This window comes from Sitophilus oryzae, unplaced genomic scaffold (genome assembly GCF_002938485.1).
Source record: "Sitophilus oryzae breed Bouriz unplaced genomic scaffold, Soryzae_2.0 scaffold_684_pilon_pilon, whole genome shotgun sequence".
Lineage (NCBI taxonomy): Eukaryota > Metazoa > Arthropoda > Insecta > Coleoptera > Curculionidae > Sitophilus > Sitophilus oryzae.
The window spans coordinates 1,491,578-1,515,880 of NW_022147289.1; the positions used below are offsets into that span (position 1 = coordinate 1,491,578).

Consider the following 24,303-nt stretch of genomic DNA (forward strand, 5'->3'; position numbering starts at 1 on the left):
TTAAAAAAAATTTTTAGATGAGTTGATAGTTTTATCACCGGTTTTGCTAGTGGGGCATAATTGGAGCTATTTCGGTTATAACGAAATTTTTTAAAGGTACATAATTATAATTTTAGAAGATGTTCATAAAACATTTAATCACTAGTTGATTAAAAAAGTATACCATTAATATTGCAAATTATATTTCATCCTCTCATTGTATATGTCTATTTAATTTTTTGATTGTGTAACGAGCACTTTGTTGACTCACTTGTTTCGTCGAACTGCTTGAATCCATTTTTGCTATTGATCAAATTGTAACAAATTATGAAGCTATAAAATGTTGTTTCGGGAGAGTTTAATAACCAGGAAAGTTGAGTTATTGAATGTTATTGCTCCCAACAACGCCCTACTTACGCTCCCCTTTACGAGTTAACACTTTTTTGGCAATATTATTAACACAACACGACGCGACGCCTAGTTCGAATTCTGTTTCACTTATTTTTTACTACCCGAAACAGCGTTACATCACACAAACCTCGTACCTGAATGTTTTATCACAGATTATACAGATTATAATCTTTGTTTTTTCTTTATTGTTTTTCGTGGTTCCAATTTTCGGAATCGGGCACTAGTTAGGTGACTAGTTTGCGCACATAGCACGCCCACTTATGGCCTCTAAAATTGTGCACAGCGCCTGACCGGCACAGTTATTAGAGAGATATCGGAAAACCGAATAGCGTCATCCAGTATTTACGCGTATCTTATCATGGTTACGATATGCGCGAGTCAATTTTTAACGCAACACCCGCTAATAACGTTACCGCCTGACGGAATTTGCGGATCAATTACACCAAGCGGTCTTTCTAAATAATCTCTGATAACGTTTAAAAATTGCTTAAATGGGCATGTGCGGGTATTTGACAACCGGAGCCGGCCGGCGAGATCTTTTATTTTAGGTTATGTTTGAATTATTTTGAATTATTGCCTTAGTTTTATTAGGTAATTTGATATTTAAGTAGCTGGGGGATTAGTTTTAATTAAATAAATATGACCCAAAATATGGATTCCACCTCTTCCAATACTAAAGAACCTATAAAGAGTCTTAGGTTTACAGCAGATGACGACTTAGCCCTTCTAAGAGAATTTGTTGCTTGTTGCCCTAAACCTACTGGCAAACGTTGAACAATAAAGCACTGGAAATAAGCACTTTAGCCCTTTAGTTTTAAAATACCTAGTAAACAAAACAATTTCAAAGTTTTAAATTCAAAGTTAGGTTAAGTTTAAATAGCGGACGCGACGCGATCAGAATTCTTTCGATCCGATAACTATAAATGAAGAGAGTTAATACCACCTCACGTAAAAGGAAATAACACCTGGCCTTATTAACGTCCATGCACGCTATTCGGTTTAGCGATATCTCTCTATTACGCTGTTTATTGTTATTTTACGCGAGTTTATTTTTGCGTACAGGAAATTTGACTCGTTTGCACATCGTCATAAAAAACAATTTTCGTACCACGAATTAGTAGTAGAGTAAAATTGATAAGCAATGTCGATCTGGTTAATACTTGGCTTGATCATCAGGACAAGAACTCAAAATTATTTGTATTTCAAAAAATGTGTTCTTTATTAGATATTGAAGAACCTTTCAGTCAAATGAGACACCACTTGTGCCTGAAAAAGTCCACTATGTTGGAGCGAAACGTCGCATAAAAAAAGTTTCCAACTTTCAATTTATTATAAAACGTCATACCCAAGAAAAATAATATATGGATATGGTCTATTAAAGAGGTAACTATTAACATCCGAACCCCTCATACCAACAAAAAGAACAGTAACAACGCGAAAAAGTTACATATTAGAAAATGATGTACAGAAATATCTTATAGTATCAATATCTATAGATACATATGTGAGGATACTTCATCTACCTGTGATTTGGATACTATAAATTTAGAAGATTCTGTCAGCAGTGATTCTTATGAATCAGATTAGTTACGATCTATGCATTTTTTTGTTGTCCTAAAGTAAATTTATAGTATCTTAAGTTTTTTTTTAATTAAATATGACATTAATGTTTCTTTTTCATTAAAGAAAAACATTTTTATCTTATATTAGGTTTATATTGTAGGAATCATGTTCTAATGTCATTTCAATTCTTTTTTATAACAGGGATTTATTTAATACTTACACCGTTTTCATACTATAAATTATTATTTCCTTAAATGAAACACAGCTCCAACATTTTTATTATTTATAAGATTTTTTTTCATAAACGTGGGACTAAGAACATCATCATTTAGTACAACGAGAGTACTCATAATTTGTGTCAAATAAACCTAGTTTGAATAAATTGCCTACAATAAAAGAGAAGTTTTGCATTTTTGTCCTCTAGAGCCATATGTTCGAAGCACTGTGCGGCGGCGGCGGCGGGCGGCGTGAAGTAGGTACTGATAATTTCTGATTTGTGCCGTTGAAGCGCTGCGGTCGGAATTTGTTGAAACCTTAACATATTTTATTATTAGAATACTAAATAACAAAAACCTAATTGTTTTTCACAGTAGGTACTGCGCTAAATTTACATTTATTATAAACTCTCTTCGATTGACCCTCAGTCTTAGAAAATATTTTTCCACACGACTTCATATGAAAAGATAGGAAACGAGAAAAATAATTAACAGATAAATTTATTGTTGTAACACTGGGCGTTTTAACTTTTAACTCTTACCTAGCTGCTCTCATTGTTTTTAATAAGAATTGCACAAAAATTCCGAGGAATGCAAGGTTTACGTGCTGTTCTCTGAAATGTCTTACTATACCGATAAAATTATAGCTTCTTATAAAATAGTTAAGTAGATAAACAATATGAGATAATTGTATTTATAAATATCAGATTTAATAAAGGCACTATAACAAGTTTCTAAGCTTCAAAATATTTTATCCTTGGTAGAGAGAAACTTAATGATTATTATAGGTCACTTATATCGTATATTTACAAGGTCTAGAATATTTCAATTTTTAGAATTTCAAATTTCTTTATCGCTGTTGTAAAACAACAAGCATATTTTAAAGTGTATACTGTAAACTCTCATTCAGATGGAGCGGACCTTAATAAGATTCTCACTATATCTTCCGCTTCCATTCCATATCCGTTCCGTATCTTTTATTGTATTGGCGCTATACGTAAGCTTCCGTTCCGTATCAGTTTCATACTTTTTATTGTACAATTTATATCGTTATGAAAATTTGTATCTTTTGAAAAAGGTAATAGATTTACAGTACGTCTGTCCGTTCTGTGGCTACGGGGTATCCGTGAGAGGGGAAACGATATCCTCTCGATGTTTTTCGTAAAAAAATAGACAACGCGTTCCATCAATTAAAATTCTACAATTTCGCAAGTAGCCAATAAAATGAGTGGGCGGAGCGATTTGCGGTGACGTCTCGTCAAGTCGACGTATAAAATATATTGCTGTTTATTTAAATGTTTTTTGTCCGCATTCCTTTCATAGACACAGATCCAGCAGATGTACTGTAATTAAGAGGTGAAAGAACAAATAAATATCAGCAACATTTTAACGGAGCTGGTACAAACGTAAGAACTTGTAAAATGTATGGAAGGAAAGGATATGGAACAGATAGTATGCGTTGTCCTATTCATTTACATAATATACTATTTTATGTAAACGGAAAGGAAACGGAAGGGTGCTGATAATTCTGCTGCAGTCCGTATATGGGCGTTACATGTCCTTGTATTCTTTAGTCATTGGGGTAGGCTATGTGAGCGACGCGACATTTCGTTTACATCTTCATCAGGGTGGAATTAAGGATTTGATATTGAAGAAAAATGTGGGTCGATTTCGGCATAATTGGGGACGGGCTACAGAATGACGCCCTCGGCCTTTCGAATAGATGCCTCTAACGATCCTGATGATTTCGTCATCAGGATCAGGATTTTTCTTAATTATGGGTCATTTGGAACCAAATCCAGCACGTGGATAGGGGTACCCGAATGCGGTTTGGTTTGGACAGACAGACAGAAGGAAGTAAGAAGTTTCACTTCAAATATGGTAATCGCAAAACAATTTCCAATGCACGTCATCAACTTTGAGTGGCGACAGCGCTGCCGGATTGTGATGGATTTATGAGATGAATCTTAATTTAAAAGTGACAAACAATATATTTATTATATCATTTTTTGAAGATTTTTACGTTTTATTTTTAATTTAATAACTAATATTTTAGTAATTAATTGATTTATTTGTTTTATAGCTTATTTTAGTTATTACATATTGGCAAAAACTAGTCCATTATGAAGATTATTCTAAGCGTTATTATGGGTTATTTATTTATTTATTGATGTACATCTTACAACACCATAAGTGGTAATAACAAGTAAGAGGGTGCTATTAATGCATGAACTAATAATCACAAAATTTTTTAAAAACTAACGCAGAAATAACTTTGAAAGTGGTGTAATGTGGCTTATCAATAAAACTTACTTCTCTGACTGCAGTCAAGGGTAATACAAGACCTTTATTGTCACGTTCTCGTTCAAAATAGTTTATCAGGGAAGCTACAAGCTCCTTGCTTCGACTGTTTAAATGCTTCGGCAGATTTTCAACACACAATTTCAGGAAATGCAATACAAAAACTCGAAAAATTAGTTCTTAAAAGAACTGTTTGTGCTTAAAAGTACAATTTAAAAAAAAGACTATGAAAATAGGCAAAAAACAAGAATTACTCACAAAGATTCAACAACACAATATTATACAAAATAATGACTAACGTTAGACATTAGGATACTTATCAAATAATAAACAATCTTGCTAAAAACGGCGCAACGTGACCAACATAGCTATAATAAAATTCGGTTTAAATTAATTTTTGCAGATTTAATCTAAATAAAATATCTGTTACAATCATTTGCTCTATAAAGTAAAATGAAGAGCTGCTCGGTATCTTAAACTATACAACAAATTTAAACATTTTTGCCAAAATTTTATTTAGTCAGGTTTATAGACTTTAGTGTCTATGTCGATTATGATTGATGACGTGCATCGGAAAATGTTTCGCGATTAGATATGTGCACATAGTGCATACACAATTTATTTTATGTTACTTTTCCTATGTCACATGTAATTACAGCAGATACTTGTATATTTAAACGTATCTTAAAAAAAAACAGCCAATCATAACGTTATAATAGCAAACGTATGATTATTCAATTAGTAGATTTACACCATGTAAATGAGTTTGTATATGACAATAAGGTTGTATTAAAAAGTTGAAAAATACACATAATATAATATATTAAACAGATCATGTTTTATTCATGTATAATGTTCTACTATTGCGTTTTTTTTGTAATTTAAACCAGAATAATGATAATAAATAAATAATAATTTGCTTCTCGTAAATCAAACATATTAGTATCTAGTTATTGTATATTAATTTGAGAAATGTTTATTATAATAAATAACCCATTTTATATAATATACCTTTCTAATGCTAATGAAAATTTTACATAAAAATATATTTACTAATATACTTATTTTAAGTTTTTGCTAGTGTGTATTACATTTTCCATTATCTATAAATTCTGTACAATGAGTCAGGAAGATTTCGACAGAAGACTTACAAAAAATGACAGAAAATATAATATACAGGGTGAATCTTAAATAAGTGCAAATATTTTCGGGGCTGGTATATTTCGACCCCAGGAACACGGCGATGAGGTTTTTATCGCTAAAAAAAGATGTTGAAAATCGTGCATTTTCTTTTAAATTTCCCTGTATATTTTTCAAAAACTTTTTAGAACTGCCTGTTCACCGCAAATTTTCCCACGGTATAATTTCTTAATCTCTGATATTACCATAGTGAAGGCTTTTCTCTATGGTTACGACAATAAAAGGGATGCAAATACAGAAAAAAATCCTGTGGCTCTAAAAAAATTTCTAATAAAATCATTTTTTTTTTAAATTTCAAACTTAAATAACTCGGTTATTTTGGACTTATCTGAAAAATGGTAAAGAGAAAATATGTTTCTTTTATCGAGATCTACCAGCCCTGAAAATATTTGCACTTATTTAAGACTCACCCTGTATAGTTCATATCAAATAAACCTTTAGCAACACGATTAAGCTTGACCGGTACAGCCTTGCCCACTTTGGATATTTTCTTTTAATCAAAATATTTTAGAAAACAAAAATAAATTAATTATACATATACAGGGTGTTTCAAAACAAATGCGAAAAACTTCAGGTGGTCATTCCTTGTTCAAAATAAAGGGTAGATTGCTTTATAAACGTTGGGTCAAAAGTCAGCCATTAGGGAGATATCGCGGTACAAAGATGGCGGGAAAATAATGTTTTTATTTTTTATCTTGAAAACGAAATTAGACTAAAACGATAATGGACTAAAGACATTTTATGGAAGCATTACTGTTATGAAAACACACTTTCTGGTAATTTTTTCACTTTTTTAAAATGAGTGCAAGGGGTTGAAATAAACTACCCCTATCATTCTTGTTAACGAAATTTAAAAAAAAGCTTATCAAACACATGCAAAAAAATTAATAAAAATTAATTTGGATAGTTTAGTTTGTTTAGAAACTTTTTTATCTCTTATGTTTTTTTGATAAAACTCACCGATTTGAAATTAAAAAATAAAATGTAAAGCATTACATGTCGAGACAAAAAACATTTTTAGATAGAGAATCTAGTGGGCTGCTCTAATTTTTTTAGGATAAAATCTAGTCGGTCGCTGTCACTTTTTAGGGGATGTTTCTAATATTATTTTATTAACATTACTCTACTGCAATACGTTATTATCTAGATTCTTATTATTATCGTTATTATCAGTAGATTCTTTATCTAAAAATGTTTTTTATCCTGACATGTAATGCTTTACATTTTATTTTTTAATTTCAAATCGGCGAGTTTTATCAAAGAAACACAAGAGATAAAAACGTTTCTAAACAAACCAAGCTATCCAAATTAATTTTTTTTGCATGTGTTTGATAAGATTTTTCTTTAAATTTCGTTAACAAGAATGATAGGGGTAGTTTATTTCAACCCCTTCCACTCATTTTAAAAAAGTGAAAAAATTACCAGAAAGTGTGTTTTCATAACAGTAATGCTCCCATAAAATTTCATTAGTCTATCTCTTTTCGTTTTCAAGATAAAAAATAAAAACATTATTTTTTCGCCATCTTTGTACCGCGATATCTCCCTAATGGTTGACTTTTGACCCAACGTTTATGAAGCAAACTATCCTTTATTTTAAACAAGGAATCGCCCCCTGAAGTTTTTCGCATTTGTTTTGAAACACCCTGTATAAACAGTTATTATTTACATCCAAGGTTATTAAAAGGTAAGGTTGTCTCTTAACTTTTGGACCAATTGGAGCGAAGCAGAATGGCATCCCTGTGACGTAGACAGAACATATAAAATCATAGATAAAAGGAATAAAAAATAGAATGCAACGGACAAAGAGAAATAAATGGGCAATGTAATAAAGAAAACAAACATCAAACAACTAAAAACTATGGACGCCATACACCATATACACAATGAATATCGATTCGGAAATGCATCGTCGGACTGTCGGCAGTTTTTATCCCTTTATCTATGAGCGGTAGCATCCTTGTGACGTAGTAGATGACGTTTCCAATAATGGCGGATCGAGTTACGAGACAACCTTATCTTTTAATAACCTTAATTTACATCAATAAAACTCACCTCCTTAACAGCACTTAAGGGACATAAATGGCTATTACAACTGCTTTCCCGTTCAAAATATTCTAATAAAGTTCCAAGTTTTTTTTACGGCTATTAAGCTATCTTGTACACTTCGTACTAAAGAGGTTCTAAAAAGTACACTATTCGATTGCAAGGTTTGCTAGTAATCATTTTTAAGCTTAAAGAATCAGAACACTATTTATTTAAACTACAAACTCGTAATACAAAACTAAAGTGTCAGAACGCCTGACAATATCAGGAACTACATTTTTCTTTCTACTTGACATTTTTTACAGCAGAGCTACCACCTGATTCCCCAGCGGGAAATTTAAATTCCAGTTAGTCAGCCCGTTGCCAAATATATCCATGGTTGGCAACAATGAATTTAAAAATCGCGCCCTTGATTACGTAACAAAAAGTTTAATTGGTATCAAATATACTTTAGAATTAAAGTGAGACTTAAAGAAACTTAATATTTGGAGGGGTAATCTTTGAATTATTTTTATTTTTATTTTCGAGGCGTGTTTAAAAGTAGTAAAGAAATATAACTGAAATTTATTAGGATTATTATTAATGTTTTCAAAATACAAACTATTTTTTTCACTGATTTCTGATGTAAGATACAAAATAATATTCACTGTAGTTAATGTAGTTAACAGTAGCAGAAAAAAATACTATGCAAACGTATAAAAGAGCTAATTAAAATACTTTTATAATTACCTTCGTTATTGCATTTTTTAACGCCATTAAAATATTTTGAAAATATCAAAGTAAATCTTCGAGAGAAAAGAACCATGTAAATGTAAGGTCATATTTTTTATGCTTCCTTTAGGAGCTTAAGGCTTAAGGATTATAAAAATAAAAAAAATAAGATAATTAAGTATTACATCCTAACATTTTAATTGCGTCACTTAAAACAATGATGGATGCTTCAATTCCAGTACAATAAAATTTCCTGTAGTGTCTCAAAAAGGTTTTAAAAATATTGAATAAAGTACCATATGATCCCCATATAATTTTACATATAAAATGACAGCAATCTTCATTTCATAGCCATCGCTGACGCCGTTTTTCTATCGATCATATTTTGTATATACCGGGTACGTCTCAAAAGTGGCTCATCCCTATAACTTTTTTATTGTTTCAGTTAAAGAAACGAAATTTGGTGTGTTAGTATATGACATAAATTAGGACTGATTGACCTATTCAATTGTTTTCGGTCACTTCCTGTTTCAGCGGAAATTACTACAATTTTTGATTTTTATATAACACCCTCCGTATTTTTTTACTTTATTCGATAGAAAATAACATCCTGAATAGAATGACATATCACATGTCAACTTTTGACATTTTCGCATATGGCTTATTTGAAATTATAACTTGCGGTTTGTAACGAAAATTTGACTCGAAATACCAAGTGTGTGGTATCAAATTATTCGTAAAATATGCTTTTTCCAAATATACTAATGATTCACTTTCGTTCAATTTGAAAAAATTGAGATATGATTAAAAATACGATTTGAGCATTTTCTAACTGGTCAGGACAAGACACTAAAAACATTAGACGATCTCATCTATTTTTCCAAGGCTCCTTGATTAAGAATTAGTGTTTTTAGCATAGCCATGGCACTCTAGATTGAAATTTAAAATACAATTTTTTGTTAAGCGAGAATGTCAAAAGTTGACATATGATATGTCATTCTATTCGGAATGTCATTTTCTATCGATCAAAGTAAAGAAATACTGAGGGTGCCATTTAAAAATCAAAAGTTGTAGTCATTTCCGGTAAAACAGGAAGTGACCAAAAACAACTGAATATGTCAGTCAATCCTAATTTATGTCATATACTAACATACCAAATCTCGTTTTTTTATCAAAAAAAAATAAAAAAGTTATAGAGGTGAGTCAGTTTTGAGACGCACCCGGTATATTGATACCGATTAAACTTTTAGTTACGTAATCGAGGGTGCGATTTTTAAATTCATTGTTTCCAACCAGGGAATATTCGGCGCCGGACTGACTAACTATAATTTAAATTTCCCGCTTGGAATTTAGGTGGTACCTATAGCTCTGCTGTAAAAAATGCCAAGTTGCCACATTTATTTATTTATTTTCTGACATTGTCATTAGTTTTGACACTTAAATAAATAGTGTTGTGACACTATAAGCTTAAAAATGTTTTCTAGCAGATTTTGCAGTAGAATATTGTTCTTTTTAGAACCTCTTTTAGTGTCCCTTTGTGTCCCTTAAGTGCTGTTAAGGAGGTGAGTTTTGTTGATGTATATAATATAACTGCTTATACATATATTTATAGTTAATTTATTTACTCTTTTAATTTATTTATTTATTTGACAGGCACCGCTGTGCCTGTCAAGCTTAATCACGTGGGTAAAAATTTATTTGATATGAACTATAGATATAATACTGCATGGTTGTACTTTACTAAAAAAATCAGCAAGTTGATTAACTGGCTAATTATACATAAGATATTAAAAAAATTAAATTAGAATTAGAAAAATGTGCAACTAAAAAAACCTCCAATAGTATTTGCAACAATCCGGATTTACTGCTAATGAAACGTACACTCCCGGTACTGTGTGTCAGTTTGATGTTGTGGGTTTAACCCGGAGAAAGAGATCTATGCAGATAACTTCTGTTTAACCATGAACTAATAACGCGCAAGCACATAAATCTTATCAGGTGGCGTACCGTTGATTACGTACTGTTAATAGGCGGTACTGCAACGGAATTCCGTCAAACCTGCCCTGATGTGACGAAACATTCCAGCTATTTCGGTACTCCAAAATTAGAACATAAAGCGTCAAGGACAGAGTTAGAGACATACTTGATTACCTGAATTTTTTTGGATGTTGTTATACCTAGATCATATTATAACCGTATATGGTGGACTAATACAAAAAATGGACACTCTAATAATTCAGTTACATCATTAATGTCGCATATACAGGGTTGTTCACCACATACGACACGGAGTATTGTAGCTAAACGATTAGAATTTTACAAATTGTAAGTTTTGGGTTCGTTGGAGGACTATGAGAGCTACAATTTAAAAACATTTTTACAAGATACAGAGTGCCCCAAATAAATAAAAAATATCAAAGTTGTATTTTTTTCAATGGAACACCCTGTATATTATTACATTTTTACTTTCTACGATTAAAATAAAGATAAATTTGATTAAGGTTTGTCACAGTTAAACCTTACCGTTTTTGAAATATTATCAATTTTCTGAAATTGCAGTGAAAATTTTAAAGCTTTATTTCTCCAAGGGTACTAAAGTTCTTAATAGTAAATATTTACTGAAGATTATTTATCAATCAGTTATTGTGTTGCAATAATAAAAATAATACTACCCTATGCAGAGTGTCTAAACATTTATTTTAAATAATTTCTAACTTTAAACGGCCATAACTTGTTTAATTTAAGCGGTAAACACCCTGTATATTTTAGGAGAATCAGATGCACAATTTAATTGTCTATCAAATTGTATTATACCATTTTTTACCTATCTCTTCAAATTTTCGTAGAAAATGCATTCTCTTATAATTTAGACCTCATTTATCAATATACCCATGGAATATTGACATTTTAGATTGTTTTTAAAGCAACAAATGTACAAAATGTACAAGTGCTAAAAACGATAATATTACTAGCTCATTTGTATACAAAAAGAAAACTATTTCAATCTTTATAAAAGAGTATATCATTAATTAAATATACCACTATTATTTTCGCCCAAATATTAATTAATTACATACTTATAATTATTGTGTTAGTTAATAAATGATTCTAAATAAATGTGGATTTGAATCAGAAATTAATATAATAATAAAAATAAACATGTTACTTTTTACTACAGTCTAATACACATACAAAATTCAGTAAACAATTAATTTCTCTCATGTTGTCGACAATATTTGATCTAGTAAAACATTGTAGCTGCTTTTCGAGGTAGAACTCCACATAATGCCTTTTAAATGAAAAGATCCTTTTGAAAAGACAATCATTTTATGCAGTTAACAGGAAAGGAAGCATTTTGAGCATTTGATTTCATCTAGCTAATTTTTGTCACATAATTATAGGTTTGTATCTATTAAAAATATTTTAACTCCTTATATTTTGTTTTGTGTAAAATTATAAATAAAAAAAATAAATAAATATCGATATATGTTGATATGTTGAGAAGAAACCCGCCATAGAAGCGCTGTCCCTATTCTCATTTCCATCAGCTGCTAACTGACGGGGTTCTACTATCGACGAGTCTGACAATTTTTTTTTAATAAATATATTGTTTTACTACTACCTGTGCTACTACCTTGCAAAGTTTCAACCTTCAGAAATCTCTTTGAGTCACAACATTTTTTTGACAGCGCGTTTGAGGTAGCGCTGACGCTTTGTGTCCCCATGCTTCTCTGTCTGATTGTTATATTTCTGTTTTACATTGCATTCAAATGTAATCTACAAATTTTCAGCCCTCAGAAAACAGTTTGGAGGTGTTAATTAAAATTACTTCTTGTCATCATTGAAAACAGGAAATTGCCATCCTATCCGATAGTCAAGCAGCACTTAACGCGATCAACTCAGTAACCATCAATTCGAAGTTGGTCAAAGAATGCCTAGAGAAGCTCAACAAATTAGGCAAAGAAAATAAAGTCCTCCTGCTCTGGGCGCCTGCTCTCCAAGAGATAGAAGGCAATGAAAAAGCAAATGATCTAGCTAGGAAAGGAGCGAACACTCCACTAACTGGACCAGAACCGTTCTATTTTCCAAACGGGAACCAACTGAAAGCAGAAATGAAGAATCTAGAAGACCCCATCCGTAACTTGGAATGGGTGTCCTCCAACGGTCTAAGACACTCGAAAAAGTTCCTCAGAACTTACGACCAAGAAAAATCAAAGGTTTTCCTTGATTTAAGTAAAAACAATCTTTGGATTGTCGCGGGGTTTCTAACAGGACACTGTCTCTTCAACGGACACCTCAGTAGGCTGAAGCTGAGAAACAACGGCGAATGCATATTCTGTGGGGAAAATGGGGAAACACCAGATCCCTGAGTGCGCCGAGACGACGACCATTCGTGCTATGAACTTTGGTACGGCTGATATCGAAGATGGAGAGCTGGTCTCTGTGGAGCCGTCTCAGATACTGGCTTTTGTTAAAGCCCTGGGACTGTATGATGAATTATAACTCAACAAAGGCGAACACACAATAGATCTGTAAGGTCGCGGTGATTAATTCCCCTCCTAAGCATTCTACATATTACATTTTGTTTATTCACATGGTATTTTTTTAATCCTCATTGTTTCTTCAAACTGATTTTTTCTTATGTAATACATGTCCGACAAACAAGCATCAAGGTTGTCTCTTTTTAAAATTTCTTTATCTTAGAGATCTAAGAATTAAAACACAGGTAAAATCTCTTCAAAAAACTGTCTGGCAAATAACCAAAAGAAAAAAAAACACAATCATTGTTTTTTCAGCTTTTTTTGATTGACTCAATTTAAATCAATGATCGATATCGCTTAGTCAACGTGACGCTGTATTATTTCTTTCTTCATATACAAGGCCCCGGTGGTTTTGTTGTTTCTTTATATAACTTTTCCTTGTCGATCATTCAATTTTGTAATTATTATCAAACCATGAACGTGAACCTGACTCTGAAATGGTTTCGAAAAGATTCAATGTTAATTACGAAATGTTATTATACTATTGCAGAAGTAATTGAAGCGTAGACCACTTTGGAATATTTCGTTTTTTTGAACGTGGTGAAGAAATTATAGCCAAAAATGTTAATGAAATAGTTTAGGTATTGCCGTTTGAAGCTAATAATTATTTAAAATAAATTTTTAGACACTCTGTATAAGGTAGTATTATTTTTATTATTGCAACACAATAACTGGTCAGTAAATAAACTTCAGTAAATATTTAGTATTAAAAACTTTGATACCCTTGGAGAAATGAAGCCTTAAAATTTTTACTGCAATTTCACAAAATTGAGAATATTTCAAAAACGGTAAGGTTTAAGTATAATAAACCTTAATCAAATTTACCTTTATTTTAATCGTAGAAACTAAAAATGTAATAATATACAGGGTGTTCCATTTAAAAAAATACAATTTTGATAGTTTTTACTTATTTGGGACACTCTGTATCTTGTAAAATTATTTTTAAATTGTACCTCTAATAGTCCTTCATCGAACCCAAAACTTACAATTTGTAAAAATTTCATCGTTTAGCTACAATACTCCTTGTCGTATGTGGTGAACAACCCTGTATAGTGCCATGGCTGTCCTAAAAACACTAATTTTTAATCAAAGAGCCTTAGAAAAATAGATTTGATCATCTAATGTTTTTAGTGTCTTGTGCTGGCCGGTTAAAAGATGCCCAAATCGTATTTTTAATCATATCTCAAATTTTTCAAATGGAACGAGTGTGGCTCATTAGCATATTTAGAAAAAGCATTTTTTTACGAATAATTTGATACCACACACTTGGTATTTTGAGTCAAATTGTCGTTATGAACCGCATGTTACAATTTCAAATAAACCATATGCCAAAATGTCAAAAGTTGACATATGATATATCATTCGATTCAGAGTGTCATTTTCTATCGAATAAACTAAAAAAATTCCAAGGGTGCATGCCATTTAAAAATCAAAAGTTGTAGTCATTCCCGGTGAAACCGGAAGTGACCGAAAACAATTGAATACCGTCAATCAATCTCAATTTATGTCATATACTAACATACCAAATATCGTTGTTTAATCTGAAAAAATAAAAAAGTTATAGGGGTAAGCCACTTTTGAGACGCACCCGGTATATAGAAGACTTTGATTTCGACCGCTAAAAAGTATCAAAGGACTTTCCCACGTAAAGTAAAATAATTTTTTAATTATTATTACCGAGGCCCGATTCTGTGATGGCCAAAAAGATCTGAACCCTAATTGGTAGTATTAATTAGAGTTTCCGGAACCGTACTAAAATATTTTCGTTCAATGATTGTGGAGTTCGTCAATTATTAGCAAGCAAGGGATGGTTCTCAAAAGTAAAACCGATAAAAAATTGAATTTCCAATGAAAATAATATCAAATTATTGAGTCATGAGAAAGTAAACATAAACACAAATAATGAATACAAGCGAAAAAAAAAGAAAACACATAAGTGCTTCCATCAAACAACATCAACCAACCTCGAAACCAACTTAACTAAATTTAAAAAAAAAATAATATTTTCAGTTAAAGATGCAAATGCCTATAAAAACACAAAAAAAATACGATGTACTTAAACAGCCGTTAAACGGTAGCCTACTAAAATGCCGTTAATAGATTTTGTGACGTCTTTCATGTCGGCGGAAAGTAATGCCTAGCCTTAAGGATTTTGCAAGAGCTCCTGTGGGTCAGTGGCTGAGGCTATCGCTTCGTAAGCAAATGGTCCGTGGTTCAAATCTCACGTCGACCAAGACTTTTTTATATTTTTTTTGCTTATAGCGTGATCTTATTGCATTGGTTTCACTCTTTTTGGTTGGATTGGTTTAGTTATTTCGCGGGTTGGTTAGCGTGGTTATTTGGAGGGTGTTAATTCATTGGTTAGTTGGTTATTTGGTGGGGTTGGTTGATTTTTACTAATTTATATTTGTTTTTTATATTTTTTATCAGTGTCGAGGTTAGTTACGTTGGTTAAGTTGGTTATTTGATAGCGTTGGTTAGTCCTTATAAAATTCCTATATTTCATAAAGCCGTAAAGCCGTCACATCAACGACGTCATACCTATTAACGGCATTTTAGTAAGCTACCGTTTAACGGCAGTTTAAGTACAGCCAAAAAATAACTAATACATTGAGCAATATTATACTAAAGAATAACATAACATATTTAAACTTAATTAGCAATAATTGCTAATAAACTGAAACAAATAGAAACTTCAAAATAACTTCAGAAGTAAGAACAGTAAGAGATAACATCACTACATATTTGGAAGAGTTTGATTTCGACCGCTTGAAAGTATCAAGTCTTTCGCACGTAACAAAAAATATGTTTTTAATTATTATTACCGCGTCCCGAAAGTACCGAGAATTAATAATTTCGAGTCCCGATTCTTTGGGAATTCCCGATTCTTTGGGTACCGGAATTTCTTGGTTCTGATCCCCCTAGTAATCTGGAATGGAAAACTTAATATTTATATATTTTATTCTTGAAATATTTACTCATTCAAGGCGAGCTAACTCATTTTTAATAGCAGTACTAGAAAGCCGGGGATTGCGTCGTGCAATTAGGGATATTTGACGGTCTTGCACATCAGTAGTAACTCTCTTTCTACCTCTTCCAGGCCGGTCTGTAACCTCGTTTGCTCCCTGATTTTTTTTAATATTCGCGAAACATTGCTTTGGTTAACTCCAATTATAATTGTAGTTATAATTATAACTACAATTTCGGCTATTGCAACTTGCCGGTAGCCTTGTTGAGACAGTGTTATTATTCTGACATTCTAGGCATTTTAAGTCCAAAATAATGGTAAAATTTAACCCAAGAGACCACAAATCGAAATGTGCAAGAATTTGTAATAATATTGGGTCTGAACGATAAACATTGTTTACCATATCCATTTTAACAAAAAAAATGTTTATTACAGATTATCAAAGTTATGTATAAAAAAAGATTCTTTAAATTCCTTTCCGTATATTCCGTATTAAACGATATATGCAATAATTTTGGCCATGTGTGTATATCTACCTCATTTTTTTATTTTTCAGTAAAGCCTTTCCATTAGTTAGTCGGACACACTATTATACGTGTCTGTGTATGTCATACGCGTATGTCAGGCTGTGAGTACCTTTAATTAATTATCCTTTTATATCTCATGGTCAAGGTTGAGATAGGTAGACGTGAGTATTCAAGATCCTGATCGAGATTACCTCACCGATTTATAAAGAGATCACAACCATAAATTTTCAGATAAAACATCAGGTTGATTTTTTTATTACTTTAATTAAATTTCATTAATTGGTTTCATTTAATGTACTCTGACATCCGGATTTAAATGATAAAAATATATTAGCGGTAATTAACTTTTTTGTGTCACTGAAGTATGGGCTCAAGTTTCGTTTATTTGAAATCAGTTATGTAAGTATTTCTTTATTTAGTATTTGGAAGCCTTTTGTCATAAAAAAAATGTCAATAAAAGTACTATACAACCTTTTGTACTTAATAACACCACTATTGACGTCGTGGACTCTGTGAAATTCTTAGGACTTGTTGTAGACAACTCGTTAAAATGGGACTTTCACATCGAAATTCTATCAAAGAAACTAAGCGCTGCATGTTTTGCGCTAAGATCAGTTTCTAAGGAACTTAACTTATCAACCTCTAGAATAGCCTATTATGCCCTTTTTGAGTCACATCTTCGTTATGCCCTTCCATTCTGGGGTACTTGCTGGGCAACAAAACTTGATCGTATTTTCAAACTTCAAAAGAGAGCAGTTCGATATTTATTGGGACTGAACAGTAGAACTCACTGCCAGAATTTCTTTAAAAATTTCAGAATACTGACTCTTCCTTCTTTATTTATTTTTGAATCCGTTTGATTAATCCGCAAGCACATATCTGCTATTCCCGAAAGGCCGTCTCATAACTATCCACTTAGGAATGCGGAGCACGATCTTTATTTGCCAACCCCGAGCTCAGAACTAGTTAAAAGTGCAATACTTTACAATGCCAAAAAATCTACAATCATCTGCCTTTGAATATCAAGTCGCTTTCATTCTTTCCCGCATTAAGCAAAGCTCTGAAATTATACTTACTGGAGAGATGCGGTAAACGATTTTTTTGTTGATGTTTAATCATGAACAATTTTGAATTTTAAAATTTTGATCATCTCACACACTGGTCAAAGGTCAAGTATTTAATATTTTATATCTCTTAAAATTATATCTATTTACGATCTTCCTATTGTAAAATTTTATTGATACGCCTTTTTCTGTGTTCTGCAATTGTCCATGAATGTGCTATTTGTAATTTTAGTGACTTAATTTTTTTTGAATTGTATGATTTGTATTGTATATTTTTTATTATTTGTATATTTTTTTGTGCTTTTGTTTGTTTTGTATATGCTTTGTCGATGAAGCTATTTTGGCTTTTTGCACAATAAAGCGTTATTTGTTATTTGTTTATTTAGTACTTGGAAGGGTTTTTCCAAATAATAATGATGAAATGAATGGGTATTCAATGAATGGTGTACATTTTTTGCGTAAAAAATGTACATGTACTGCCAAAATATCATTTTAATGCCAAGCGACTACAAATGACTGCGAAGAAGACTGCCTATGACTGCTATATAATTATTGTAGGCGACTGCCGTAAGACTGCCAAGGACTGCTAGGCCTGCAAGGACAAAATGTACATGTAATTTCAATAGTGAGACACCCCTCGGCCGAAACCAAAACATGAAAAAACGTTTGCACAACTTTTGCATAAAATTATCTTGGAGATAATATTTGACATTTTCAAAATTTACACTTTTCTATGTCCCGTGTTCCAATGCACCACACGGTATATGGGCGGAGGGTACCGCGACCTTACAGATCTATTGTGTCCCACTTTCTTGAGTTATGACAAGTTATAACGCATCATACAGTCTGTTTGCAAAAGCTAGGACAAATCTGTGTGTAGCATAATATTTAGTTTCATAAAAAGTAGCATCACAGATTAGGTATCCTATAAGTATACACATAAAAATATTGTTCCTAATTCGTGGTACGAAAATTGTTTTTTATGACGATGTGCAAACGGGTCAAATTTCCTGTGCGCAAAAATAAACTCGCGTAAAATAACAATAAACAGCGTAATAGAGAGATATCGCTAAACCGAATAGCGTGCATGGACGTTAATAAGGCCAGGTGATATTTCCTTTACGTGAGGTGGTATTAACTCTCTTCATTTATAGTTATCGGATCGGAAAGAATTCTGATCGCGTCACGTCCGCTATTTAAACTTAACCTAACTTTGAATTTAAAACTTTGAAATTGTTTTCTTTACCAGGTATTTTAAAACTAAAGGGCTAAAGTGCTTATTTCCAGTGCTTTATTGTTCAACGTCTGCCAGTGGGTTTAGGGCGACCAGCAACAAATTCTCTTAGAAGGGCTAAGTCGTCATCTGCTGTAAACCTAAGACTCTTTATAGGTTCTTTAGTATTGGAAGTCCACCTCTTCCCATATTTTGGGCCATATTTATTTAATTAAAAGTAATCTCAGCTACTTAAATATCAAATTACCTAATAAAACCAAAGCAATAATTCAAAACAAGTCAAACATAACCTAAAATAAAAGATCTCGCCGGCCGGCTCCGGTTGTCAAATACCCGCACATGCCCATTTAAGCAATTTTTAAACGTTATCAGAGGTTATTTAGAAAGAACGCTTGGTGTAATTGATCCGCAAATTACGTCAGGCGGTAACGTTATTAGCGGGTGTTGCGTTAAAAATTGACTCGCGCATATCGTAACCATGATAAGGTACGCGTAAATACTGGATGACGCTATTCGGTTTTCCAATATCTCTCTAATAACTGTGCCGGTCAGGCGCTGTGCACAATTTTAGAGGCCATAAGTGGGCGTGCTATGTGCGCAAACTAGTTACCTAACTAGTGCCCGATTCCGAAAATTGGAACCACGAAAAAATAAAGATTATAATCTGTATAATCTGTGGTAGTACAGTGATGTAAAAACCACATCTTTGTAATTCTATGGAACGCTCTAGGTACAGGGCGTTCCATTATCTAAAAATAATAAATAAAAGTTAATTAAAATTATTATATTTAATCAACTTTAGTATTTCAAAAATGATGAATAATTAAAATGAAAGAATATTTAAATTACATTTTTTTATTGTTCCTGATTCTGACATAATATTTTTATTATCTACTTAATTGTCCTAAAAACCACAACACTATTTTTAATTTATTTGTATCTATTACATAATTTCAATCAGACTAAGCAATAAATGTAAATTATTACAAATTAGTAATGTACATTTGAAAAATGTTAATTGAACTGAATAAAATTAGTTTTTTATGTGGTATACGGAAAATGTTTTTTTTTTCCTGATCTAATAAAGTTGTACTTGTAAAATAACATTAAAAACAACGCCAGAAGTAAATTTATTACATTTATTGAAATGCTAGATTCTACAACAAGGAAATAACTTTTTACTTTCAGTTTTTCTTTTTAAAACGCAATTAATATACCGGGTGCGTCTCAAAAGTGGCTCACCCCTATAACTTTTTTATTTTTTTAGATAAAAGAACGAGATTTGGTATGTTAGTATATGACATAAATTAGGATTGATTGACTTATTCAATTGTGTTTGGTCACTTCCGGTTTCACCGGAAATGATTACAATTTTTGATTTTTAAATGTCACCCTCGGTATTTTTTTACTTTATTGCCACTCTGAACAAAATGACATATCATATGTCAACATTTGACATTTTCGTATATGGTTTATTTGAAATTGTAACATGCGGTTCATAACGATAATTTGACTAGAAATACCAAGTGTGTGGTATCAAATTATTCGTAAAAAATGCTTTTTCCAAATATGCTAATGAGCCACCCTCGTTCTATATGAAAAAATTGAGATGTGATTAAAAATACGATTTGGACATCTTTTAACCGGCCAGGACAAGACACTAAAAACATTAGACGATCAAATCTATTTTTCCAAGGCTCCTTGATTAAAAATTACTGTTTTTAACACAGCTATGGCACTCAAAATATAATTTGTTTTTGAGTAACTATGTCAAAAATTGACATATGATATGTCATTCGATTCAGAGTGTCATTTTCTATCGAATGAAGTAAATAAATGCCGAGGGTGCCATTTGAAAATTAAAAGTTGTAGTTATTTCCGGTGAAACAGTAAGTGACCGAAAACAATTGAATGCGTCATTCAATCTTAATTTATGTCATATACTAACATACCAAATCTCGTTATTTTATCTGAAAAAATAAAAAAGTTATAGGGACGAGCCACTTTTGAGACGCACCCGGTATAAGGTGTCGTGAAAAAAAATTATATTAAAGTTTCTAAAGATTTTACTAGAGAGTTTTTCGTTTGTTATTTCCTGGTTCTCAATATTTTGAAATTGACCAAATATACAATTTCTAACCCTGTTTAAAATTATTTATTTGTAAAAGTGAAAACAATACATACTGGAGCCGATCGGCCGACTATTATTTGATCGCATGTGAGCGCGGCTCCATAAGAACTCTATTAGTTACAAACCTGCAACTAAATAGTCGACCGACTAAGAATTGCCTGTCACCCCCAAACTTATTTTTGAATATTTCCCTTTACAGTATCCAAACTATTTAAAAACGTAAGTCAGAGAATTCAAAGTGTCTTGTTTTCAAATTAATATTTTTTTAGAAAATATGCGATAATTGTTTTGGGTAGTTTATATGCAATAAATTAATTTACTTTAATAATTATTAATTATTACTTTAATAAAAAGCTCATCTTATTTAAATAGAGATGCAAAAATAATCGAAAGCAGTATAAGTATTTTTAAATATTTAAATACTTTACTCGGAAGCGCATGCGCATAGTTCTCCCGCGCTCATAGTCACGGCTGAATAATTTTTGTGTTTAGAGGATGTTTGGTCATTACAATCTGTCTAACTGATTAAATATAACTTTATAATAGTTGTCTTAATAACATATGTAACAATCAGACCTGTAAAAATAAGTAAAGTTGATTGATTGTTGAACGGCCGGGAATTCACGAGCTTGCGACGTTACTAATTGATATCTTGATAGAAACTGCAGACCTGCCGCGTCTTTTGCTTGTTTTTAATGGACACAAATCGAAAAAAAAACGCTTAAAACGGTAAAATCGCAAAAAGCGCTTGAGACGGAAAAAACGCAAAACGCCAAAAACGCCCAATATACAGGCTGGCCCGAATTGTATTCCGGAAACTTCGACAGCATATTCTGCAGATAAAAATAAGTAAAAAAGTTCGTATAAATGTATGTCCTAAAATGCTTAGTTTCGGAGATACAGGGTGTAGAAGTTTCATTTTTATTTCGATTTTTTCCAAATAATTTCTGAAGTAACGTCAATATTGGGATGAAAATTGGTATCTGGGAGTATTGTGACACGAAATTTGATTTTGATGTCAAAATTACTCCTATTTGTGAGGCGCCACCTACATAGTTTTATAGTTTTGAAGAGTAATAACTTTTCGACCGTACCTGTATAAAACCACTGACTAAGAAAATACACATTTTCATGACTTTTTATGTAAAAATTGTCTCTTGGTAAAAATCGCTACGAGCAACTGTTCTCAAGATATTTAGAATGGAAATAGTCAATACATGTTATTATTGACAAAAAATAAGCACATGTTGAGTCTAGTTATTTGACTGAAATAATAAATTTTTATTTTTTTAAATTAATCATAAGTTTTTCTGCGAAAAAATGATGATTAAACAATTTCTTTTGAACTTTTGACACAAAAAGATTTAAATATTATGATTTCATTCTAATTACTATTTACTCAACATGTTTAATTTATGTCAATGATGACAGGTATTGATAATTTCGATTCCAGATATCTCGAGAACCATTACTCGTAGCGATTTTTACCAAGAGACCTTTTTTGTGTAAAAAAAGTCGCAAATGTATATTTTTTTACTCAGTAGTTTTATACAGGTACCTACGAAAAGTTATTACTCTTCAAAACAGTTAAAACACATGTAGGTGGCGCCACCTACAAATGGGAGTCATATTGACATCAAAATCAAATTTCTCATGTCAAAAAACACCCATCCACCATTTTTCATCCAAATATTGACGTTACTTCAGAGATTATTTAGAAAACATCGAAATAAAAATGAAACTTCTACACCCTGTATCTCCGAAACTAAGCATTTTAGGACATACATTTATACGAACTTCTTTACTTATTCTTATCTGCAGAATATGCTGCCGAAGTTTTCGGAATACAATTCGGACCACCCTGTATATAGAGTAAGATCCCAGAGCGATCTCACTCTATAAATACCAATTAATAACCTCTAGCAGAGTTTTGCCAAGTAGTTATAGCCGTAAAATACGTTATATGCCATCAGTCTATTTTGTTATTTAAATGTAATTTTCTTTGGGTTGCAGGAATGCAACATTTAGTAATCTTGGAACCTGAGCCCTGGGGACTGCCATTGAATGAAACTCTACTTCCGGAACACCTGAAGAGAAATGGCTACGTAACAAGGGCCATTGGAAAATGGCATTTGGGATTTTTCCGGAAAGAGTACACTCCAACCTACAGAGGATTCGACAGTCACTACGGATACTGGCAAGGTTTCCACGATTACTACGATCACACAATACACGCCACGGTAAGCCTATGTTCCCTATGCCTTTGCCTATGCCATGGTTCCCTATGAATCATAACATCATGTATGTAAGATATACAAGGTGTCAAAAAATAGTGTATCTAATTTCGGTTGGTGATTCTACAGAAAAAAATAAAACAAAAAGTTTCTATGAACATATGTGTCTATGAGTGAAATCAGGAGATTAATTTATTTAAAATTTCTTTACATTTTATCATTTCACTAATACTAAAATCGATGCATCGTAATTTTTAGACGCAAATATCTTGAAAACCGTTCACTGTTTCGAACTAAACGAAGAGCACCTTTTTACATAAAAAGTTCTATCTTTATATATCATTTGTTGAAATTACTGTATCTATAAGGATAAAAGAAGTACCACTAGTAGTTAGGTTAGGTTAGGTTGATGGGGTTTGGGATCATATTTGATCTCTCACTCGGAGGCCTTGGGCCCATTGCGATACCCCTGTATTGTTTTACCAAACCTTCCTCTCATTCTTTCTTTGCGTTAAAGAACTTCCAGCTCTTTGCAAAGTTCCCGATGTCGCTGATGTTGGCTTCTACTGCTTCCTCTAGTCCCTCCAAAAAACCTTGCCCTAAAGTTTTAAAGCGTCGGTATTCCAGTGCCGGACAGTGACACAGCAGGTGCTCTATGGTTTCTTCTTCCTCTCCGCATTCTCTGCAGTAGTCGTCGTCGGAAACTTTCCATCTCACGAGGTTTACCCCCGTGGGACAGTTTCCAATGAAGACACCTACAATTATGCGTACTAGGTCTTTTTTGTGCTCTAGTAGTTGTTTTGTCTTTTTGCTATCTACCACTGGCCATAGTCTTCGAGCTGTAGCGCAGTCCTCACGGTGTTGCTACGTCTCTTGCTGCTTGGCTTTGATGGCAGTTCCTATAGCCTCCTTCAGTGTGTTGATCGTCACAAGTGGTGGGTCATCTGCCACGGCCTCTCCCCTGGCCCCGTCTTTGGCGAGTCTGTCTGCTTCCTGATTGCCCACCACATTGCTGTGGCCTGACACCCAGCTCAGCGTAGCCCCGCCCCGACGCAGCCAGGACAGTGCTTCTCGGCATTCCATCACAGTTTTCAATCTCACTGATTGCATGGTGATGCTTCTTAAAGCGGCCAAGCTGTCAGAGTATATCACTATATCCCCTATTGGTCTATCAGCAATTT

The 24,303-nt window shown here is 32.5% G+C and overlaps 1 protein-coding gene across 1 annotated transcript in view; it reads left to right on the plus strand.

Moving 5' to 3' along the window:
* Positions 1-24,303, plus strand: part of LOC115888131 (arylsulfatase I-like) — a 52,929-nt gene that overhangs the window by 20,330 nt on the left and 8,296 nt on the right. Inside the window, exon 3 of the mRNA XM_030907716.1 lies at positions 22,902-23,128. Within this exon, the coding sequence (XP_030763576.1) occupies positions 22,902-23,128 (227 nt within the window). The remainder of the gene's footprint in view (positions 1-22,901; positions 23,129-24,303) is intronic.